The sequence below is a fragment of the Acinonyx jubatus genome, chromosome B4 (genome assembly GCF_027475565.1).
Source record: "Acinonyx jubatus isolate Ajub_Pintada_27869175 chromosome B4, VMU_Ajub_asm_v1.0, whole genome shotgun sequence".
NCBI lineage: Eukaryota > Metazoa > Chordata > Mammalia > Carnivora > Felidae > Acinonyx > Acinonyx jubatus.
Genome location: NC_069387.1, coordinates 45,940,795 through 45,959,821, shown reverse-complemented (window position 1 = coordinate 45,959,821; position 19,027 = coordinate 45,940,795). Strand labels below are relative to the sequence as shown.

At 47.3% G+C, this 19,027-nt stretch overlaps 1 protein-coding gene across 2 annotated transcripts; it reads left to right on the top strand.

The window, feature by feature from the left end:
- Nucleotides 1–3,381: 3,381 nt before the first annotated feature.
- GSG1 (germ cell associated 1) lies at nucleotides 3,382–18,874 on the top strand. Of its 2 annotated transcripts, none has more exons than XM_015061726.3 (6): nucleotides 3,382–3,606; nucleotides 12,936–13,257; nucleotides 14,678–14,725; nucleotides 15,557–15,709; nucleotides 16,383–16,494; nucleotides 18,459–18,874. In XM_015061726.3, exons 1-6 carry the CDS (start codon nucleotides 3,559–3,561, stop codon nucleotides 18,799–18,801), a joined length of 1,026 nt encoding a protein of 341 aa, XP_014917212.1. In that variant the 5' UTR covers nucleotides 3,382–3,558; the 3' UTR covers nucleotides 18,802–18,874. The 2 variants fall into 2 exon arrangements, with proteins under 2 accessions (XP_014917212.1, XP_014917211.2); XM_015061725.3 differs by having other exon boundaries at nucleotides 14,678–14,848.
- Nucleotides 18,875–19,027: the final 153 nt, after the last annotated feature.

The following is a 19,027-nucleotide window of genomic DNA, read 5'->3' as shown; positions in this document are numbered from 1 at the left end:
CTGATGCCTCTAATTCCAGTCCACCCAATAAGGTTCCTTCTTGCCTTCCCCCATTCCATAGTTTGATGTCACTTTCCCATATGGAAATTCTAGCTCCCAACTGCATTAACCATGTTTCCATTTGCCCAGTGCCACAATACCTCTGAAATGTTTCAAAATTGCTTGCACATCTACCACAAGATGCATTAAGGATATTTACTAAAAGGAGTTCAAGAGGTGGCTGCCATTCTCCTCAACTGAACTTCACCCAAGACAGAAGGTAAGTAGTCACGAGTTACTTGGATTTGCTCTATTCCTTTTTCCCCTTCAGGGTGGTTGTAGTGTTTATATGAAATACAATTGCCTTCGTTTGTTTCCCGTTTGTTTTCAGTTGTAGGTTTTTCTTTCCCTTCCCATCTTGTTTTAATTTTATTTTTGAATCCGTAGAACATTAACATGCTTCTAAAAGTCAAAACGACACAAAAAACATTGTTCTCGGGCAAAGTGTCACTCCCTCCTGAATCACTTCCATCCCTGCCCCCCACCAAGTAATCAACTTCATTGTTTTTTGGTTTATCTTCCTGTTTCTTTGGTAACGATAAGCAAATATTTATGTTTTATTTGCCCTTCTTTCTCACACAAAAGACAGCATGTTCTATATCCTCTTTTGCACTTTCCAGTTTTTCGGTTAATATTTCCTAGAAATCATACTATATCAGTTCATGGAAATCTCCCTCATTTTGGTGTTTTTTAATTTTTATATAGCTGCACAGTACTCCATTGTTTGTATGTATCCATAGTTAATTCAACTAATCTATTTTGGGAGATTCAGGTAGTTTCCAGTATTTCATGACTGCAAAGAGCACGGCAATGAATAACTTTGTGCATATATATTTCCATATTGTTGGAGGTGCATCTTCAGGGTAAATTCCTCGAAGTGGGATTTCTGTGGTTAAGGGATAAACACATGTGTAGTTTTGTTCAATGTTGCCAGTTCTCCTCCAAGGGGCTGGTACCATTTTGGATTTCTACTAGCAATGAATGAAAGTGCCTGTTTCCCCCACAGCTTTATCAATAGAGTTACATTGTCAAGGTTTTTAATTTTGCCAGTCTGCCAGATGAGAAATGAGATTCCATTGGTTTTTTTCCAATATGCACTACTCTGACTATAAATGAAGGTGAACATCTTTTCATATATTTAGGGCCATTTATATGTCTCTTTTCTTGAATTGCCTGTTTCTTAATTTTGCCTGTTTTTTCTAAGGGAATTTTGATCTCTTTTCTCCCTTAATGTCTGAAAAATCTTTATATGTTAGGGAGAGTAGCCTTTTATCTGTCATATGTATTACTCATATTTTCTCCCAGTTTATGATCTGTTTTTTACTTTGTTTATGGTGATTTTTGCCATGGAGAAGGTTTTTGTTGTTTATTTGTTTTTTAATGTAGTCAAATTTATCAATCTTTTCTTATCTAGTATCTGGATTTTTAGCCATAGTCTGAAAGCCTCTTTTTCACCCAGATTATGAAGTAATTTGCCCACACGTTCTTCTGGTACTTGTATAATTTCATTTTTTTTACATCCAGATCTCTTGTCCGTTTAGAGTTTATCCTTGTATATGGCATAAAAATGGATACAATTTACATTTTTCTAAATAGCTATCCAAGTGTGTCCCAATGTCATTTGTTAAAAAGATCATCTTTGCCCCAGTAATTATGGATATCACCTTTATCATATACTGGGTGTCTATATGGAGCTGTGCGTATTTCTGGACTTCCTCTTCTATTCCATTGATCTGTTTGCTAGTTGTGTACCAGCACCACATTGTTTCATTTCATTGCAGCCTGCTTTAGTATCTGTTAGGGTTGGTCTCCCTCAGAGCTCTTTCCTTCCAGTATTTCCTAGCTAGTGTTGTGCGTCTGTTTTCCTAAATGAACTTTAACATCAACTTGTCTTGCTCTTTAGAAATGCTCACCGGTATTTGTATTAGGGTTACATTAAATTTGTAAATTAACTTAGAGAGAACCGACATCTTGATCAAGTTGAAACATGCCAAGAACGAGGCATGTGAAGTCCTTTTGTTCAAGTTATCAATAGATAATTTCAATCTGGTGTCCTCCCTTAGGCATTTACTTAGGCACCTTAGTGAATACGAAGCTCCCCATTGTACAATTGGATCATACATGCTATACAAGTTCAGAGGAAAGGGAGAGAGGAGACAACTAGAATCACAAGAGAAGGCTCTGGGCTGAATAGAGACTGGAATCACGCATCCTGAAGGTTGTGTAGGATTTAGGTGGGGTAGCAAAGAAGAGGAGGGAATCCCAGTGAGGGGCATGCAGGCAAAGCTCAGGGGTGGACTGAGGGTGACCTGTCTCACAGGACAGAAAGCCCCCATCCAGACTCTTAGCTGGAATAATGGGAAAGACACCACCTTGCTCTTTAAACCTCAGAGTTACGTCTCAGTGTCAATAGCTCCCAGATCCTCGTTATGTATTATTAAAATTGTATTAGTGAACATCAACTAGATTTCCAGATACTGGAATGATAATTTCTGCACATTCTTGCCTTTTCTGGGAGTGGTCTAGAGCTGTGTTATCCAATACAGTAGATACTGGTCACGTGGTTACCGAGCCCTTGGGTGACTAATGCAACCAAGGAATTGAAGCTCTCTTTTTTTAATAAGGTTTTTTTTTTTAAGTTTATTTTTATTTATTTTGAGAGAGAGACAGAGAACAAGCAGGGGAGGGTCAGAGAGAGAGCCAGACAGAAAACCAAGCAGGTTCTGAACTGTCGGCACAGAGCTCGATGCTGGGCTCGAACCCACAAACCATGAGATCATGACCTGAGCCAAAATCAAGGGTCAGACTCTTAACTGACTGAGCCACCCAGGCACCGCTGGAGCTCGTTTCATTTTCATCAGTGTCAGCTATTTTTCCATTGAACCCAACTATATTGCTCTGAGGAGGACTACATTTTATTCTGATGATACCACCGCATAAGATACCATTGTCGTATCGCAACATGTGTGTCCATTTTACTTTTTTAAATGTGGCTCCTAGAAAATTGTAAATTACATGTATGGCTCATATTGTATTTCTCTTTGACGGCACTGGTCTAGAACCTCCCGCCTCAGTGTGGTCAGCAACGTGTGGGAACCATCCCAGGCCTTCAGAATCTGCTGGTTTACAAGGATCCCCGGCAGGGAGCGTGTTCTTCTGCCCAGGAACAGCAGCCCAGGTTTGGATGACTCAGAAGATAGCCAGGTCTCTGGCAGGTACCCCAGAGTGGCCCCCCCATCCTTCTGGGGGTGGTGAGAGGAGGCGGGGGGGTGGGCAGCAGAGATATCCCTACCTCCCACTGTGATGTCACAGAGAAAACCTCTTGTGTCAGCCAGCCCCACCCGCCCTGGGCCGCAGGATATCCTTTCCATCTCCGGCAGCCCATCTCACACCACCTCACCCCTCTGCTGGCAAGAGGGGACCTGATTCGTCTTCACACCAGAAACTCATTCCGTGCAACCGATTAAGGCAGAGCCGAAGAGAAACGGAAACACCCTTGCCTCAGAGCTTCAAAAGTGAATGAGCAAACCCTCCCAACTGACTCAAAATGTTTGTCTCACCCAGAAGGTAGGTACCAAGACTTATTTTTTTTTTTCAGTTTTATTTAAATCCAGTTCGTTGACACACAGTGAAATGGTAGTTTCAGGTATACCGTATAGAAATTCAACAGTTCAGTACAACAACACGTCATCCATCACAACAAAATCTTTGAAATCTCTTGACTCTCCCCTGCATCATACCCCTTATGGTGGATTTGTAATACAGCTTATAAAAATTCACTGCCTTGTTTCACATGCTCATGGTAAGGAGCTTGAGAACACACTATGGGATTATACAAAACAGGATCAAAATTTGTTACTCAAGCCCCATTTTTACTGATAAACCTGGTGATGGCCATACCTCGGCCTTGGGGTTTTTTTCATCTTCTTCCATTATACTTCCCTTCCCTCCTCCTTTGCCTCTTCATCTTGCTTTTCCTTGCTGCTCCCAGGACTACTTAGAGCCCTCTAGTTCTCCTTTCCTCCCTCCCATCTGTATGATTCCCGCTGCCAAAATCTGGTTCCTGGTAAAAGGCTCAGCGGTAGTGGTAACCACAGAGCTGTGTATCACTCTAATGAAGAAAGAGCAGATTTTAAGTTCTCTGCCAGAAAAAGGTGAGGCATCCCCATGGTCCTGCTGGTAGTGAGCTCTGATCTGGAATCTACTGGAACTAAGGACAGCACAACCTTAGTTGGGCTCTGTCTGGTCTCAGGGAACCTGGGAGAATCTGCAGGGATCCTTGAAGCTCCAGAAAGACCCTCACGGTAGGCAAAAGATGTCTTGGCTTGTTTAGGAGAACTCACATCTGGAAATGACTTGCCTCCCATCTGAGATAGTTGGGAACTGCCATCTTTCCGCTCAAAGGGTTACTAAAAAAGCAAATGTTCATTCTCATACTTCTTGCCTTTCTCGGGAGAAAAATGAAGCTTACAATTCGCCAGAGAAATAAAACCCACACGCACGCTCACGCACACAGAGCAATGTGGTGTGCTGTTAATTGGCTGGATATTAGGGATCACAAAAGGATAGCAACCCAAAGTGAATAGGTCATAAATAGGAGAACCCACAGAAATGGGCAAGAACGCGATAGAAAAAGCCAGACATGGTAAATTTTATTGATTATTGATTTAGGAGAGACAGAGGGGGTATGGAAGTTTATCTGTATATCTGAAGTATAAAACACAATGCGCGGCATCATTCTGTGTACGTTTCCATAATCTGTCCTGAGATCCCTGTCTTTAAGTGTGTGCGCCTCCCTTTTACGGAGGGGCAGCCTGGGGTTGAAACAAGAGACTTTGAATATTGACTCCACCATTTACTAGCATTGCGGCCTGGAGCAAGTCAAATGCTCCCTCTGGAAACCACCTGTCCTTCAGGCCTATTGTGAGGGTTCAAGGAGATGTTTGTGAGGAGCCTAGCAAGGTGTCCAAACACCGTAGATTCCCTTCCCCTTCCTCCACACTTTCACGAGGCCTCTTGGTCTTCACGGCGGGACCGTGAGGAACAACTCTCTCCCAATTTACTTCTGAATCACTCAGGTAGGTTGTGTAACTTGGCCGAAATCGTTAGTCCAGCGGTGGGCGGAGTAGTGACGAGAACCCAGAACTACTGAGGCTTCTCGTTGTCCCAGTTTCCCCTCTTGGGCCCACGAAAGGAGGCAAAGACACAGTCTTGCTTTAGAACAGCGGCCAGGGGCCTGAGCCTTTAGGGGAAGGGCGGGGCTGGGAAACGTCGGACTTTGGGCTCCCCTGCACCCCGAACCTCCTGACCCTCAGGCCTACAGGCCGGGGCGTGACGAGATGATCGGATGACCCGGGCGGCGCAGGAGCCACCGCCGGCCAGCAGGCCAGCCTTGGGCACCACGTGGCGGCGGCCCGGCCTCCCTCCCGCCAGCTCTCGCCGGCTCCTGGTCTCGGGACGGCCCGGGCCGCGGCTGTCAGCGGACGCAGGAGCCTGGAGAGGAAGACCGGCCCCAGTCCCCGGCCCCAGTCCCCGGCCCCACCCGCTGGCGTCCCCCGCGCTCAGCCGCTAGGGCGGGGCCTCGCCAAACAATTCAAAACACGCTCGGGGCGCGTCGCCATGGCAACGCGCGCCCGCTGCTAGGCGACAGGGGAGCCATAGTAAACCGGGGGCGGAGGTGTTACTCATGGAGGGAGGGGGGCGAAGGGAGTCGGCGGGGACTCGGCGGGGCTCGGACACCGCGACTGCAGGGGGGTGGGAGAGCAGAAAAGTAGGGACGAGGGGGGCGCGCGCGGAGTGCAAATGGGGCGGCCCAGCTCCGGGCCCTGAGCATCCCTGGGGAGGCCGCTCCCCTTCGGCGCCCCTTCCCGCCCCGCGGTCCCCAAGAGCCCCCAGCCCCAGCTGGCCCCGAGGGCTGGGTCACCGCGCGTGAGCGATTGCCCCACAGGATGTGCAGATGTGGCTGCCGCTCTGATTCACTCCAGCTGCTTAGGGCATGGAAGAAAGGCCGCTTCCTCTCCTGGAAATGACTGCATTAGCAAAAGCCCTCTAACAATTCCACCAACAACGGAAAGGGAAAGGCGACAGAGGAGAGGCCCCCAAATGCTATTCTTCAGTCCTTCCCACTGGACATAAGTAGAAGCGTTCCCAGAACTCAACTGGGGACCCATGTTAGAAAGGAGTCGTATTTATTCTACACGCCCCTGTTCTGGGGCCATGCGCACACCAAACACTTGCGGGTGAGGTTAACCTGAGGCTGAGAAATCCCACAGCTAAGGGTCCTATGTTAATATTTTGGACATTCGGCATGGGCACTTTGGTGACATGACTCTTCCCTTCTGGGCTGGGAGGCCTATCAAAATGTCCTGCGTGAAGACATTCCTCGTTTTATCAGTGATTCTGTGAGCTGTGGAGCTGTGAAATCTCAGATGGCTCAAGATACGTCATCCGAATGGGTTCCAATCACTAGGGAATCACAGAGCTTGGGAAAGGACATGGCATTTCCAATCCGTCACTGGCTTTTAAGCAATCTGTTTGTACCCTGCTATCTGTGAACCAAAGATAATACTCGTTCGTGAGATCACTGCTGTTTTCTGGGCTTTGCTCATCAAAAAGCAGGAATGTTTCCACAGGTGGGAGGAAATGTATTGGCAGCGGATCTGTTCAGTGAAACTATGGGTGCATCTGTGTAGAAAGGCACAGGGTGTGTCTGTGGACCTGTGGACCTTCTACCTTCTCTCACTGTTCTCCTGTATGGGAATCAGGAAGATTTGCGTGTCCCTTAACAATAAAAGACTGTTTGGGACCCTTTTCTTTATTCACATGTGCTCTTCACCCATAGGCTTCCTCATTGTATTCTGAGCCTGGTTTCCATTACAAACCTCATTCACGGATTCCCGGATGTTAGAAAGTGCTGGGCGCTGACGATCAACAATGAATAAAACGCAGCTGCTCCTGTATCTAGCGACTTAAAGTCAAGTGAGCATGTTATGAGCTGCCTGAGAGGCACACGGTAGAACGTGCAGGAACAAAGAACAGGGGCATGTAGATCGGAGCCAGTGACAGCAGAAACATTTCGCATTCCACTCCAGCTTTTTGTCTGCTGAGTAACAGAAAGGGATTAGTTAATGGGTCATGGGTCAGATAATCTGACTCCTGGGCGAAGGACAGAGATACTACTGCTAGGGAGGGCAAATGAACCCATCCTGGGAGAAGAGGCCACTATTGATAATGGGGCGGGGGACAGACAAGAATGGATTTGCCACGAGGCTTTGCCTTAGGGAAGTGGTATGCTATGCAATTTTCTCTGGCTCAGCATTCTTACCCATTGTTTTAATCATGTCTAATGGACACTGTATTCACAAAACAATAAATTGGATTCCTGTTTACAGAGTTTGTGTGGGTGTCCCCAAACCATTGTTTCCCTTTGTGTGTACTTAATAAATATGGTTTCGTACAGTGCAGGGAACAGGGACTGAGGACCTTAGCAAGTATAGGTTAGTCCCAACCCTTGGTTTGGTGATGTCATAAATACTGAGTCACCTATACATCCCCATGGGGAATCGTCCTGACATGGTAACAGTCCAACATACCAAAGTTAAATACTGTTTTGGGATGTGGAATCTTTGCGTCTGTCCTGAGTCATGAGCTTCTGAGCCCAACCTAATTATAGTCATGTTGCATTGACTAGCAATGACTTTTTCTGTTCTAAGAGAGGAAAGAAAGAAAAAAATATTAACATGCCTAAATTATAATGAAAGGAAGTGAGTGGGATGCCAGACAGAGAAACTCATGGTTCATCAAAAAGGGGAAATTAGACATTGTGGCATAGGGTCCTCGGGGAGGGAGGGTGTCCTCGAGATGAATCACAGCTAGTAGCCAGCCAGCCCAGCCATGCAAAGAGCCAGCCTTCGAAGGGGTCGATTCAGGCTTTAGGGAGGCCTAAAGTAATGTAACTTTGGAGGCTCTCTTTAAGAAGAATCATACAAAATGAGGAGTATGTAACGGTCTGGGAAAGGGCCTGAGTTAGCAGAAGACCCCAAAGCCAAAGTGTCCCTGGCTTCACTCAGTCTACCTCTAGGCCTCCTCACATAACCTCCAGCCTGTGCCGCTCCCGTCCCCTTTCCCTTGGAGAAGGCACATGTAATGCTATGAGGGCAGAGGGGGTGCGGTTTCTGAGCAGAGGCAATAAAAACCAAAGACATCAGACTGTGCCAAACAGTGACTCAAGCGGGATATGAGAAGCGTCTGCAAGTATTTGAAGGGTGTAAGCACAGAGCAGGGAAAAGAATTGTTCACTGTTCTGGGGTGGAAAAGGGAATGAGGATACGATTCCATAAAGAAAAATGTGCACAAAACTCATCAGGAAACATTGGCGAACTCCATTTTCTGACACCGTGGAGTTGTATTTCCCATGGGAAGTATTTGAGGATCTATTGAGTCACTGGAACTGGCCACACACACACACACAAAAATGTGCTACAGGTAATAATCCTGCGAGATGTCCTCGAGGGAGCGGCTGGATGCTCCCAGAGTTCGTTCGGAGCCCTGAATTCCAAAAGGCTGACACATGGCATTGTATAGATTAGTGAGTGGGGAGGAGGCCAAAGGAAGAAAAAAGAGCCATCCCCCGCAGGGAGGGACAACCACCTGCACCCCCGACTGGAGTTCAGGACGGAAGAGGAAAAACATGAGGAGACAGTGCCACCCAGCGTCAGGACAAAAGCTGTAGCCAGTTGAAACGTGAAAAGTGACCACAAAATTCCTCCTCCCTTCTCCCAGAGAGAGAGCTCTGCCACAGTGAATTAAGGGTCCTTTGGGTGAAACGGAGAATCAACGCCTGGGCATAAGCACATGCGTGTCAAATGTGCTGTTACATCAGTCCTAGAAGAGTAGGAAGCAAGATCCAGAGACACCCATCTGGCTACAATCTGGATTAATTCTGTCAGAGGGGAGCGGGCCTTTGAGTCCCCAAACTAACTGTACAAATACACAACAGGAAAACCATGGCTTGGTTGGTGGCAAATCTGGAAGAGGTGGGGGAGGGCCGGGGTAGAACACGAAGGGTTTCGTTAAACCTAAGCCCAAAAATGAATCAAACAGGTATTACTTTATGGTACATTCATTCCCTGGCTGTATATTTTGCAGTCTGTTCGGCCTTTTCCTCATTGTAAAGCTGAAGTGGCAACTTCCAAGCTCTTTACCTGCGGAACCAGAAACCAGAAGTCCATCCCTGGGTATATACGAAGAGTTTTCTACAATTGCACATTCCCGGACCTCACTCAGCCTTACTGTGGAATCTCAGGATGGGGCCCAGGTATCTGAGTATCTTTCAGTTTTCTGATGCTCAGAGGTTGTTCTGATGCTCAGGCAGAATTAAGAACCTCTGCTCTCCAATTAAAGAGTGGCCTTTTGAGGACAGGACGATCAAGCCAACTAACATGAACCACAGAAAGCATTACGAGAGGGGTGCAGTATGGAAGGACAGAGAGGAGGGGGTTGTTCTTTGAGAGGAAAGAAACATTTTCCAAGAATGAGTGGCCTTAACACTACTCTTGATAAGAGGCAGATCGCCAGATAAAAAGGGACTGAGGACATTCCAGGTAGAAAAAAGAGCGCCTGCAAAGGCACCCAGGACAAAAAAATGTGTGGCATCGGGCATTTGGAGAATCAAAAGCAGCTGCAGAACGATCTCCATCCTTGCCATCCCAATTAATTGGTACAATTTTTGAGGATGGAAAGAATTCCTGGTTCTCAGGTGGCTGGCCGCAAGAAGATATGCAATCCACCCCTTACTGATTTGTCAAATTACTTTTTTAAAGTTTTAGAAACACTTTTTAAAAAAATAAACATTCTTCTTCCTATGCCCTGTAATATTTTCTGTGTCTGCCATAAAATCAAGCCCAGTCCCACCAGCTACCGAGGGAACGGCAGTCAGATGGAAACTGAATCTTCACTTACTTTTTAAAGACCCGTTCCTCTGAGAATGCAGGTCCTTGCTTCTTTGTGCTTAATCCTGGATCCCTATTGGCAAGCTCTCCCATGTAATCTTCCAGAACAGCTGGGCCATGATTGCATTGTCAATTATTAAATGCCCACGTTCCCTGCAAGGCAGCGGTTTAATCAAGAGGCACTCCAAAAAAATAGGAGGTAGAGGAGGAGGGAGGGGCTGGGAGGTGGGAGGGTGGGAAGGCAGTTTCATTCTGTCAACATTAAACCAAAGGGATTTGGGGCACAGATGGCATCCGTGGTCCTTCAGACAAGCAGCAAGTCGCTGACCATGGCCAAGGTAACCCAGCTTCCCGCTCTTATTGCTCAGAACGTACATTCCATGGTTATTTTGCACCTGATTTAGAGGTGTGTCTGTCTCATCAATGTGTTGTCTATGTTAATTCTGAGTTTTTCTGTTAACCTCTGTCGATGGAAGAATTAGTGACGTTTTGGCACCTATGCACTTCCAATTGGCCTGAGCCAGAGTGTCAAGGGAAGCCACTCTCTGCCCCTTTTCTCAAGAGTAGAGAGTCACCTTGGCGCAGGACTTGTCAGCATATGCAAAGATAAAATTTTCTTATGGCTGCTACCCCTTCATGATGACCTTAAAGAGACCATTGCAAAATTAGACTTGGCCTTCCAATGCAAGAGGTATCTGAATCCTGGAGAGAAAAGGACATGTTTAGAGGAGAAATAAAATACAGGATGAAGGGCGCAGTACTGTAAGTGTTGAAGATGATTCTCGAAAGGGCTCTTGAATGAATTCCCATTCAATAATCAATATAATTCTTGAATGAGTCTCCTTGTGTCCGTCCTTGGTAGGACACTCCTTCTAGAAGCAGCCTCTTTGAGCTTTACTCCAAGCTGTAGTTCGTCCTTTGTCTCTCAACTCACTGCTTCCTTAAATTGGTTATCACCTTGGTGCTGCAAAGTGGTTATACCATGGTGTGGGGTTCATTATTCTTATCTGGCAACAGTCTGCAGAATAACTTACAAATATGTGTGACTTGAAATGGATTGAGGGTAAAGAAAAAAATCTGATGTGATGATAGTAGTCAAATCTCCAAGCCATAAAGTTGCTGAAAATATAGAATTGCCTAAATCATTAGCTCAGTCTGTATACAGAATGATTAATGAAGATGTTTCATCTGGAAGTCCATTGCCTGTTCAAGCAATGGATGTGAAAATAATTAGAAAGAGTAACTTATAGTAACAGAGCAATGACTAAACCAATAGATTTCAGAACTAAAAACAAGATGAAAGCATTCTTTTGGGGGGACAGGGGCAATATGTGACTTCCATACCTGGTAATATAAGATCTTTCTTCATTCCTGATGCTGTGGTTTTCAGTCTTTACCAAGGTCACCCAGAGTCTTGCACAGACTGACAATTCTTGGGGGAGTTAATTTGTTGAGTGCTTTTTTAAAGAAATCATGTTAGCAGATTGCTTTCCAGAAGTTGTTTTATCATGTATTTTATGTATTGATTTTTATATGCGTATGAACCTTATATATTTCTTATTGCCATAAATAATCTGTCCTTTATCTGTGGTATGCACTGTTTCAGTCCCTGGAAATTCTGAAGAACAAACTGTTACATTTCTAAGATAAAGTTCTCTGTTAAATGTAGAAAATGCTAAGCTGGAGATGATGAGGCAGATTTATGAGCCTGTCCCATTTAGCTATGGTTTTATTTACGTTTCTTAAGCTAAGAAGATTTAGGTCTGATTAATTCTGATATGAGAGATCCCCCGGAAAGCTCAAGATGGTTTACTTAAGAAACGTCTGTCAGCAACTAAATATGGGCTTCTTTTCTGTTCCGTATGTATTAATGTAACAGTATAAACAGCTCCATAACACAAAAGTGCAAGACCGGTCAGATTTCTTTATTTTCTGAAGTTCAGTCTGGCTCCGAGCCACCACTCATCAGGGTTGAAATATCTACTATTAGTCATTTTTCAGCTGGCTCTCCTCTTAGGCTAAAAATGAGGAGGAGGTCAGGGGCTCCGGCCAGAGCCACACGGGCCACACATCTTTCTGCGACCACACACTGTCCCCGCCGTGAGGCAGGCACCACTGCTGCCTCAAGCAGTGGAGATGCCCCTCCAGTTCCTCCCCAGTGGCCAAGGGCACCCTCCCTGTGGCTCCATGACCATGACACTTGGTATCCAGTCTCCACGGGCACCACCCGGATACCTCCCATTTGAGATTCTGTCATCTCTGTGGCAGTGTGTGAAAGCCGGACCCAGATCACCATCTCTCAGAACCTATAGCCCCATCTCCTCTCCCGGGGTCTCAACCCCCCCCCCCCGCGTCCCAGTTGGTCCACTGCCTTCTTTAATCCTGAAGGCCCTAATCCTTGCTCCCCGCCCCCTGACTGGGGTGAGCCACTTTAATGTTTATCGAGAGAACATATCCCCCTTTCCTCTCCTCTCCGAGGAATCTGTCAGGCAGAGAAGAGGGCAGCAAAAACTTCTGCTGTTACAATAGCAAATACCTCAGCCCATCAGGGCTACTACGTTCCAGTGAAGACAAAATCAAAACAATTCTCAGCAAGAGCATTAGAGTGACCACAGTTCTTTTACTCAGCTTGAGATAGACTAGCTCAGTGGCTGAATCGCATTCTGACTGAGGTTATTATCTGATCCTTATTCAGATCATCCTCAGTAAACATGTTCGTGTAGTAAGGTCCAGCTTAAACAAACAGCATCGCCACGGCGTCTTCTCCGGGCCACTGCTAAAGCTGAGCCTCCACACGGCTCCTTGGAGAGAGCCCCCGGGGCGGGCTGTGCCTGGCACAGGGGAGGGGCGTGGCTTGAGCCCAGGGAGCCTCAGGATGGGGCACCCTGTCCAGATCTCCGAGGGGGCTCTGCAATCAGCTTCTCCGCTCCTGTTGGTCTGTTACAGGTGGAACTCTCGCAGGGCTTCTATGGCCAACGGGCATTCCTATCTGCCATCCTCAACATGCTGTCACTCAGCCTCTCCACAGTATCCCTGCTCAGCAACTACTGGTTTGTGGGCACACAGAAGGTGCCCAAGCCCGTGTGCGGAAAAGGTCTGGCAGCCAAATGCTTTGACGTGCCGGTGCCCTTGGATGGGAGCAGCACCAACAACACATCATCCCAGGAGGTGGTGCAATACAGCTGGGAGGCTGGGGATGACCGCTTCTCCTTCCATACCTTCTGGAGTGGCATGTGGCTATCCTGTGAGGAAAGCGTGGAAGAACCAGGTGGGCTCCTCACCCAGGGGACCTTACGCAGCCAAAGAACCAGGGGGCAGTGGCACTCGCCATCCCCGGCTGGGCCCCACCCCCGGGCTCGGCATCTCCCACCTCTGTGTTGTATCCCTTCTCCTCAGACTCCCTTTTTCTTTCTTTGAAGTTTTATTTATTTTGGAGAGACAGAGAGAGAGCGAGCCCACGTGAGCTAGGGAGGGGAGGGGCAGGGGAGGAGAGAGAAGGGGGAGAGAGGGGCGGAGAGAGAGAATTTCAAGCAGGCTCCCCGCCGCCAGCACAGAGCACAGACCCCAAACCCACGAACTGTGAGATCATGACCTGAGCAGAGACCAAGAGTCTGACGCGTAACCAGCTGAGCCACCCAGGCGCCCCAGGACTCCCTTTTAATAGGGTCAAAGGCCATCTGGCTTTTCCCCTCCTGACTGTCTCGTAGACCCTCTGGTTTAAAATAGCATTACCCTTAAAGGGTTTCATTTAGACTTGTAACATCATGAGAATTCCCACTCTAGTGAGTTAGGATTGCCGTTTGGAGACCCAAGGGAGGAGAAATGATTCTTCTAGAAAAAGCCCCGGCTCTGCCTAGCTGTGACCTTATATGAGCAGCTTCCTCTCTACAGACCTTGATTTTCTCACAGGTGAGATGAAAGGATCAGAGTAGGTTACCTGTAGAGCCCCTTCCTCCCCGCCCCCAAAAGGGTTTTCTCCTTCTAAGTATTCTCATTATAATTTACCAGGTCAGGGAACTGAAGCCCAAAGAGGGTAACTAGACCCTGTAAGGGTGCCCTTGACCCTCCCAGGTCTCCTGCCACTCAGCGCATACTGGCAGAGCGGTGCCCTGTCATTGTGCATTCCTTCACTTGTGGTTCTCGGTCAGGAGCAGTTGGCCTAAGGACACCCCCCTCCCCCCTGCGCAAAGCATTCAGAGGTCACTTGCTAGTGAAGTTTCTCTAAAGCCCAGAATTGTGTACAATTAACCACATGCCATTTCTCCCAATTTGGGCTAAGGGAAAAAAGGAGATGGAAGAGAAATATAAATGCGTGTATATTTAGATTTAGTATGAACGTCCCGCTTAGCACTGCTCCAACCCCAGTCCTGGAAACAATCGAGAGCCATTCAGACCAGTGGTACAGCGGCAGCAAAAGGTTGACACTAGGATTGTGAGCCCTTCCTGGCATGAGAAATGGGGACGTTTCCCCGCAGAAGCCCTCTCAGCGATGTTCTCGTCTTCACTGTCTGGAATCGGGGCGGGGCGGGGCGCGGGGAGAAATTAATCCTGAGGAATTCTAGCCTATGCCATTGCCTGCCTACTGTATGCGGGCAGGCACTGGTCTGAGCGGATGGAGCTGAACCAGGTGGGAGACTGGGGGCAAAGTCTTCACCCCTCCCTGACGTCAGACCTCGTCTGTGTTTCAGGGGAGAGGTGCCGAAGTTTCATTGAACTCACGCCACCAACCGAGAGAGGTGAGAAAGGACTACTGGAGTTTGCCACGTTGCAAGGCCCATGTCACCCCACTCTCCGATTTGGAGGGAAGCGGTTGATGGAGAAGGCTTTCCTCCCCCACCCTCCCCCGGGGCTTGTGGCAAGTATGTGGGTTTGATAACAAATTTAGTTGCCGTTGACTTGGGCCTCTCTGGCCCAACCGTGCTCTGCATTGTACTGTGACCTCCTTTTCTCTTCTTCTGAGCCCCACAGGCTGACACACATTGCTTCCAGAGTTGACGCTTATTCATATGCAGGAATGCAGAACAGGAACAGCAGGAACAAATAAAGTTCACAAATAGAAAATCGCTTCCAACCAACCTCTCTAACTTCCTCTTATTGCCTAGTAACCATGTTGAAAAGCTTAGAGGGTTTTTCCCTCCCATATATACATATAAATATATTTTTTTCTATATATATTTTTTAGTGGAATGGAGTGAAAAAGGGGAGGGAGGGAGAAAGAAACAAAATTGATCATTCCAAATTCAATAAGGAGAAAAGAGACAAAACTGACCCATAGCAGTCATGCCCCTGGAAGATTTTATGACCATTAGATGGTTTCTTCTGGAATCTCCCTAACGGTGTTTCCAGCCAATCAAGTTTACTTGATTATATATCAGGTAGTGAGCAGAGAGAGCCGAGGGGCTGACAGCAAAGGACCCAAATTGGAGGAAGCTCCCAAGCAGGTTCCAGCTCTGTCTCATTCTCCCCTTCTCTGACTCCGCAAGGCTTTTCCCTTTCCGATAGTCATCATTTGTACCACGTTGTTATTTAACTGCCTGGGTGAGGGCTCTTCTTCTGGTTTCTGACAGAGATCCTATGGTTATCAATGGGAGCCCAGTTCTCCTCCATTGGACTTGAATTCGTCAGCTTCCTCTTGCTACTGATGGACCTGCTGTTCACTGGGAACCCGGGCTGCGGGCTCAAGCTGAGCGCCTTTGCGGCAATCTCCTCCGTCCTGTCAGGTGCGTGCCTCCCGGGCTGGAGGGGGTGGGTGTCCTGGCCACCTTTGAGGCACCCCCCGGAGGGCGTGTATGTCTGTAGGGAGGGCAGGAACGGGGTGCCCACAGGCGGTATAAAGAATGGACGTTGCAGGCATGTTTAAGTCGAAATGAAATTTTGTATTAGAGCATTACGTACTCTGCAAAATGATTTATCTCTAGGTTCTTTTTACTTGCAAGCTTTCCCAGTATGTGAAATATGGTTTGGTTTGCTTTTCAGTTGTACATATACACACACAGCTTTTCAAGACTCTTTTGGATCAAGTAAGAGAAAGAGATGCAGATATCTATCTTACATCTTATATCTTATATCTGCAGATATAAGACAGATCAGGAATAAAGCTCACGTACAGGGCCTGGGTAGGAAGAAGTAAAAGCCCCAAATGCAGCATTGACGCAGAAACTTTTCCCATAACCCTACACCTAAAGCCTGGGGCAGCCTATCGGAAAGCTATGCATTCAAGGAGAAGCCCCCATTGCAGATGAGTCTCCCTGGGAATGTGGTGGCAGCTGGGTAATGGAACTTCTCAACCTAGGCTGCACCCGATGCAAAACAAGGCGGTTGCTCCAAACTCCTATTCCCAGATGGCAATGCCAGTGTCTCTCTAAAGGCGCTGCCTTCCTGTTCCCTCTGTAGGCCTTCTGGGGATGGTGGCCCATATGATGTATTCACAAGTCTTCCAGGCAACGGTCAACGTGGGTCCAGAAGACTGGAGGCCACATGCTTGGAATTATGGCTGGGCCTTCTAGTAAGTGCTTACCGTCTCCTGAGCCTTTTACCCCCTCCTCAGCCAACCTGCATTAGATGTTCTGCCCTTAAGCAGGTGCTTGCTCCGTGTCGTCCTATCGTCTCTTCATCCTTCATCCCTCATCAGGGGTCTTTGGACCAGCGGGCTGGCCCATGAGGTCACATCTATTCTTTCCCCACCTCCTGGGGAGCTACGGAAGGGATTCTGTTTTTCTGATGATACGGTGGTAGCAGTTGCTTCTTCGCCTAATACACATGTTGCTTTGGGAAACGAGACTGGTTTTATGTGACTTACAGAAGCGATGCTCCATGTTTTATATATTTTGTGGCTCAAGGTATTGGAGGACAGAGCAACGAAGAAATAGCCTTGAGATTTGGTTGGAATCCCATGGCCTGTGAATGGCTGACTCTTCTCCTGTAATGAAGAGTAACTTCCTCCTACTTCCATTCTTATCCCACCAAACTGCGTGAGAAATAAAACCTCCCCTGCTGGTCATTCCCTAACCCTTAAAGAATGAAGGGGCCAGTTTTCGATTTCTCTTGAGGAGAAGCAGCCACCATGACAAAATAAACACCAAGTAAACCTCCCCTTTAAGAGTTCCTCGCCTTCTCCCTTGAGGAACATGCTGTCTCGGCTGCACGGGTGCCAGCTTGGAGTTGCCCTACTGTCTGGGATAAGTGTGAAGTACTTTCATCGTGCTGAAAAGACACGGTGCTGGGCTCAAGGAGGCGATATGGAAGCCCATCCATGTCTGTTAGGAGATCCTATCCCCTTTTCTCATGATAGGAAACAGGCCATTTGATTCAGGCGTCTTTGGCCTAATCCACCAGCCACCAGAACTTATTTTCCAGACACATGGTTTTGCACCTTGTGTCTATCTTTAAGCCATTCTTGGCATCAACATCTGCGGAGCTCAGACTACAAAACCCCCATCAGAAGCATTGCCAACCTGAGCCCACTGAGTCTGTCAGAGGCAGCAGATAGGAACACACTGTGCCAGCGTGTGGCCTGGCTTTAACCATCACTTGACCTCCTGAAATTCCTCGCTAACCTCACACAACTTCCTGTTTCCTGGGCTTCCCAGAATCATGGGGAGATTTAGGGGTTGACTTTCCAAGTTTTTAGGAATGTGTTTGATACAGTTCCCTGGTGGGTTTTTTTTTTTTTTTTTTTTCCTTGTCAAATCCATCCAGCTTCTCTTAAATCTCCGGCTTCTCTTTCATCCATTATAAACTCCCTTAAGCCAAGAACCACACTGTTTTCATAATAGGCAAATTCCACTATTACAACCTATAATACCTCCAGATTTGTAGTATTTCCTGAACGACTCTGAGAGGCTCAATTTGTGAACCCTAAGAATGCTAACCTCAAAATGAAGAAGGTAGAGGAATGATCACTCTCAGCATCTGATCTGAACAAAGGAAAATCTTTGGCAGGGTGTGGGGGGTGCTGAGGGGGTGCGTTGGGCTGCATCCACTCTACATGGCTGAGCTACAGGTGGAATCTTGGGAGATTACAAGGGTACCTGCAGCTTGGGAAACAGTAGTCCAGAAAACTGTGTGTGTGTGTGTGTGTGTGTGTGTGTGCGCGCGCGCATGCGCCATGTGTGTTTACATATGTATATAAAACAGGCACACTGGGAATAAAGGAGCTCAGCACTGACAACGGATCAATCCAGTGAAAACGAATCTGTTAAACTCCTAGTCTGACTCTTAACACTACTGACTACAAGAGTCATTCCCTTGGACTACAAAACATTCAGAACGTATCCTACTAAGACAGACCAAATTAAGGCCTCATGCCCGTGGTTCTTGACCTACAATGTAGTGGAGGGAACACACGCAGGTCCCTAAACCCTGAGGGGCATCGACCTAGTTTGCTGGTAGGAAGGAATCATGGTATTTTCCCTGAAACCTGTAAGGAGGTCAGGTTCTTACTGTGCAATTTTTTTTGTTCATCCCTAGCACGGCCTGGGTTTCCTTCACCTGCTGCATGGCATCGGCTGTCACCACCTTCAACACATACACCAAGCTGGTGCTGGAGTTCAAGTGTAAGCACAGTAAGAGCTTCAGAGGAAACCCGACTTGCCTGCCACATCATCACCAATGTTTCCTCCAGCAGCTATGTGCAGCCCACACAGGGGGTCCTTTGACCAGCTACCACCAGTATCCCAATCAGCCCATCCGCTCTGTCTCTGAAGGAGTTGACTTCTACTCAGAGCTCCGCAACAAGGGATTACAACAAGGACCCAGCCAGGCTCTTAAGGAAGAGGTGGCGGGGTCAGTCGTAGAGGAAGAACAGTGTTAGGAGTAGTGGGGGGTTTAGAGGGCAGGCTGAACCCAACCTTACATGTTCGTTATCAACATGTATGTAAGCCAAAGTCTGTGTCTTAAGCATGGTTTTGATGGGTAAGAACAAGAGTATCTTAAAGTACAAGACCAAAGGGTGTGTGCCCGGGTGCCATCGCTCCCTTTTCCTTTCCCACTCCGTCTCCTGTCTCGTTTCACCATCCCATCTCCCACGTTCAGAATCA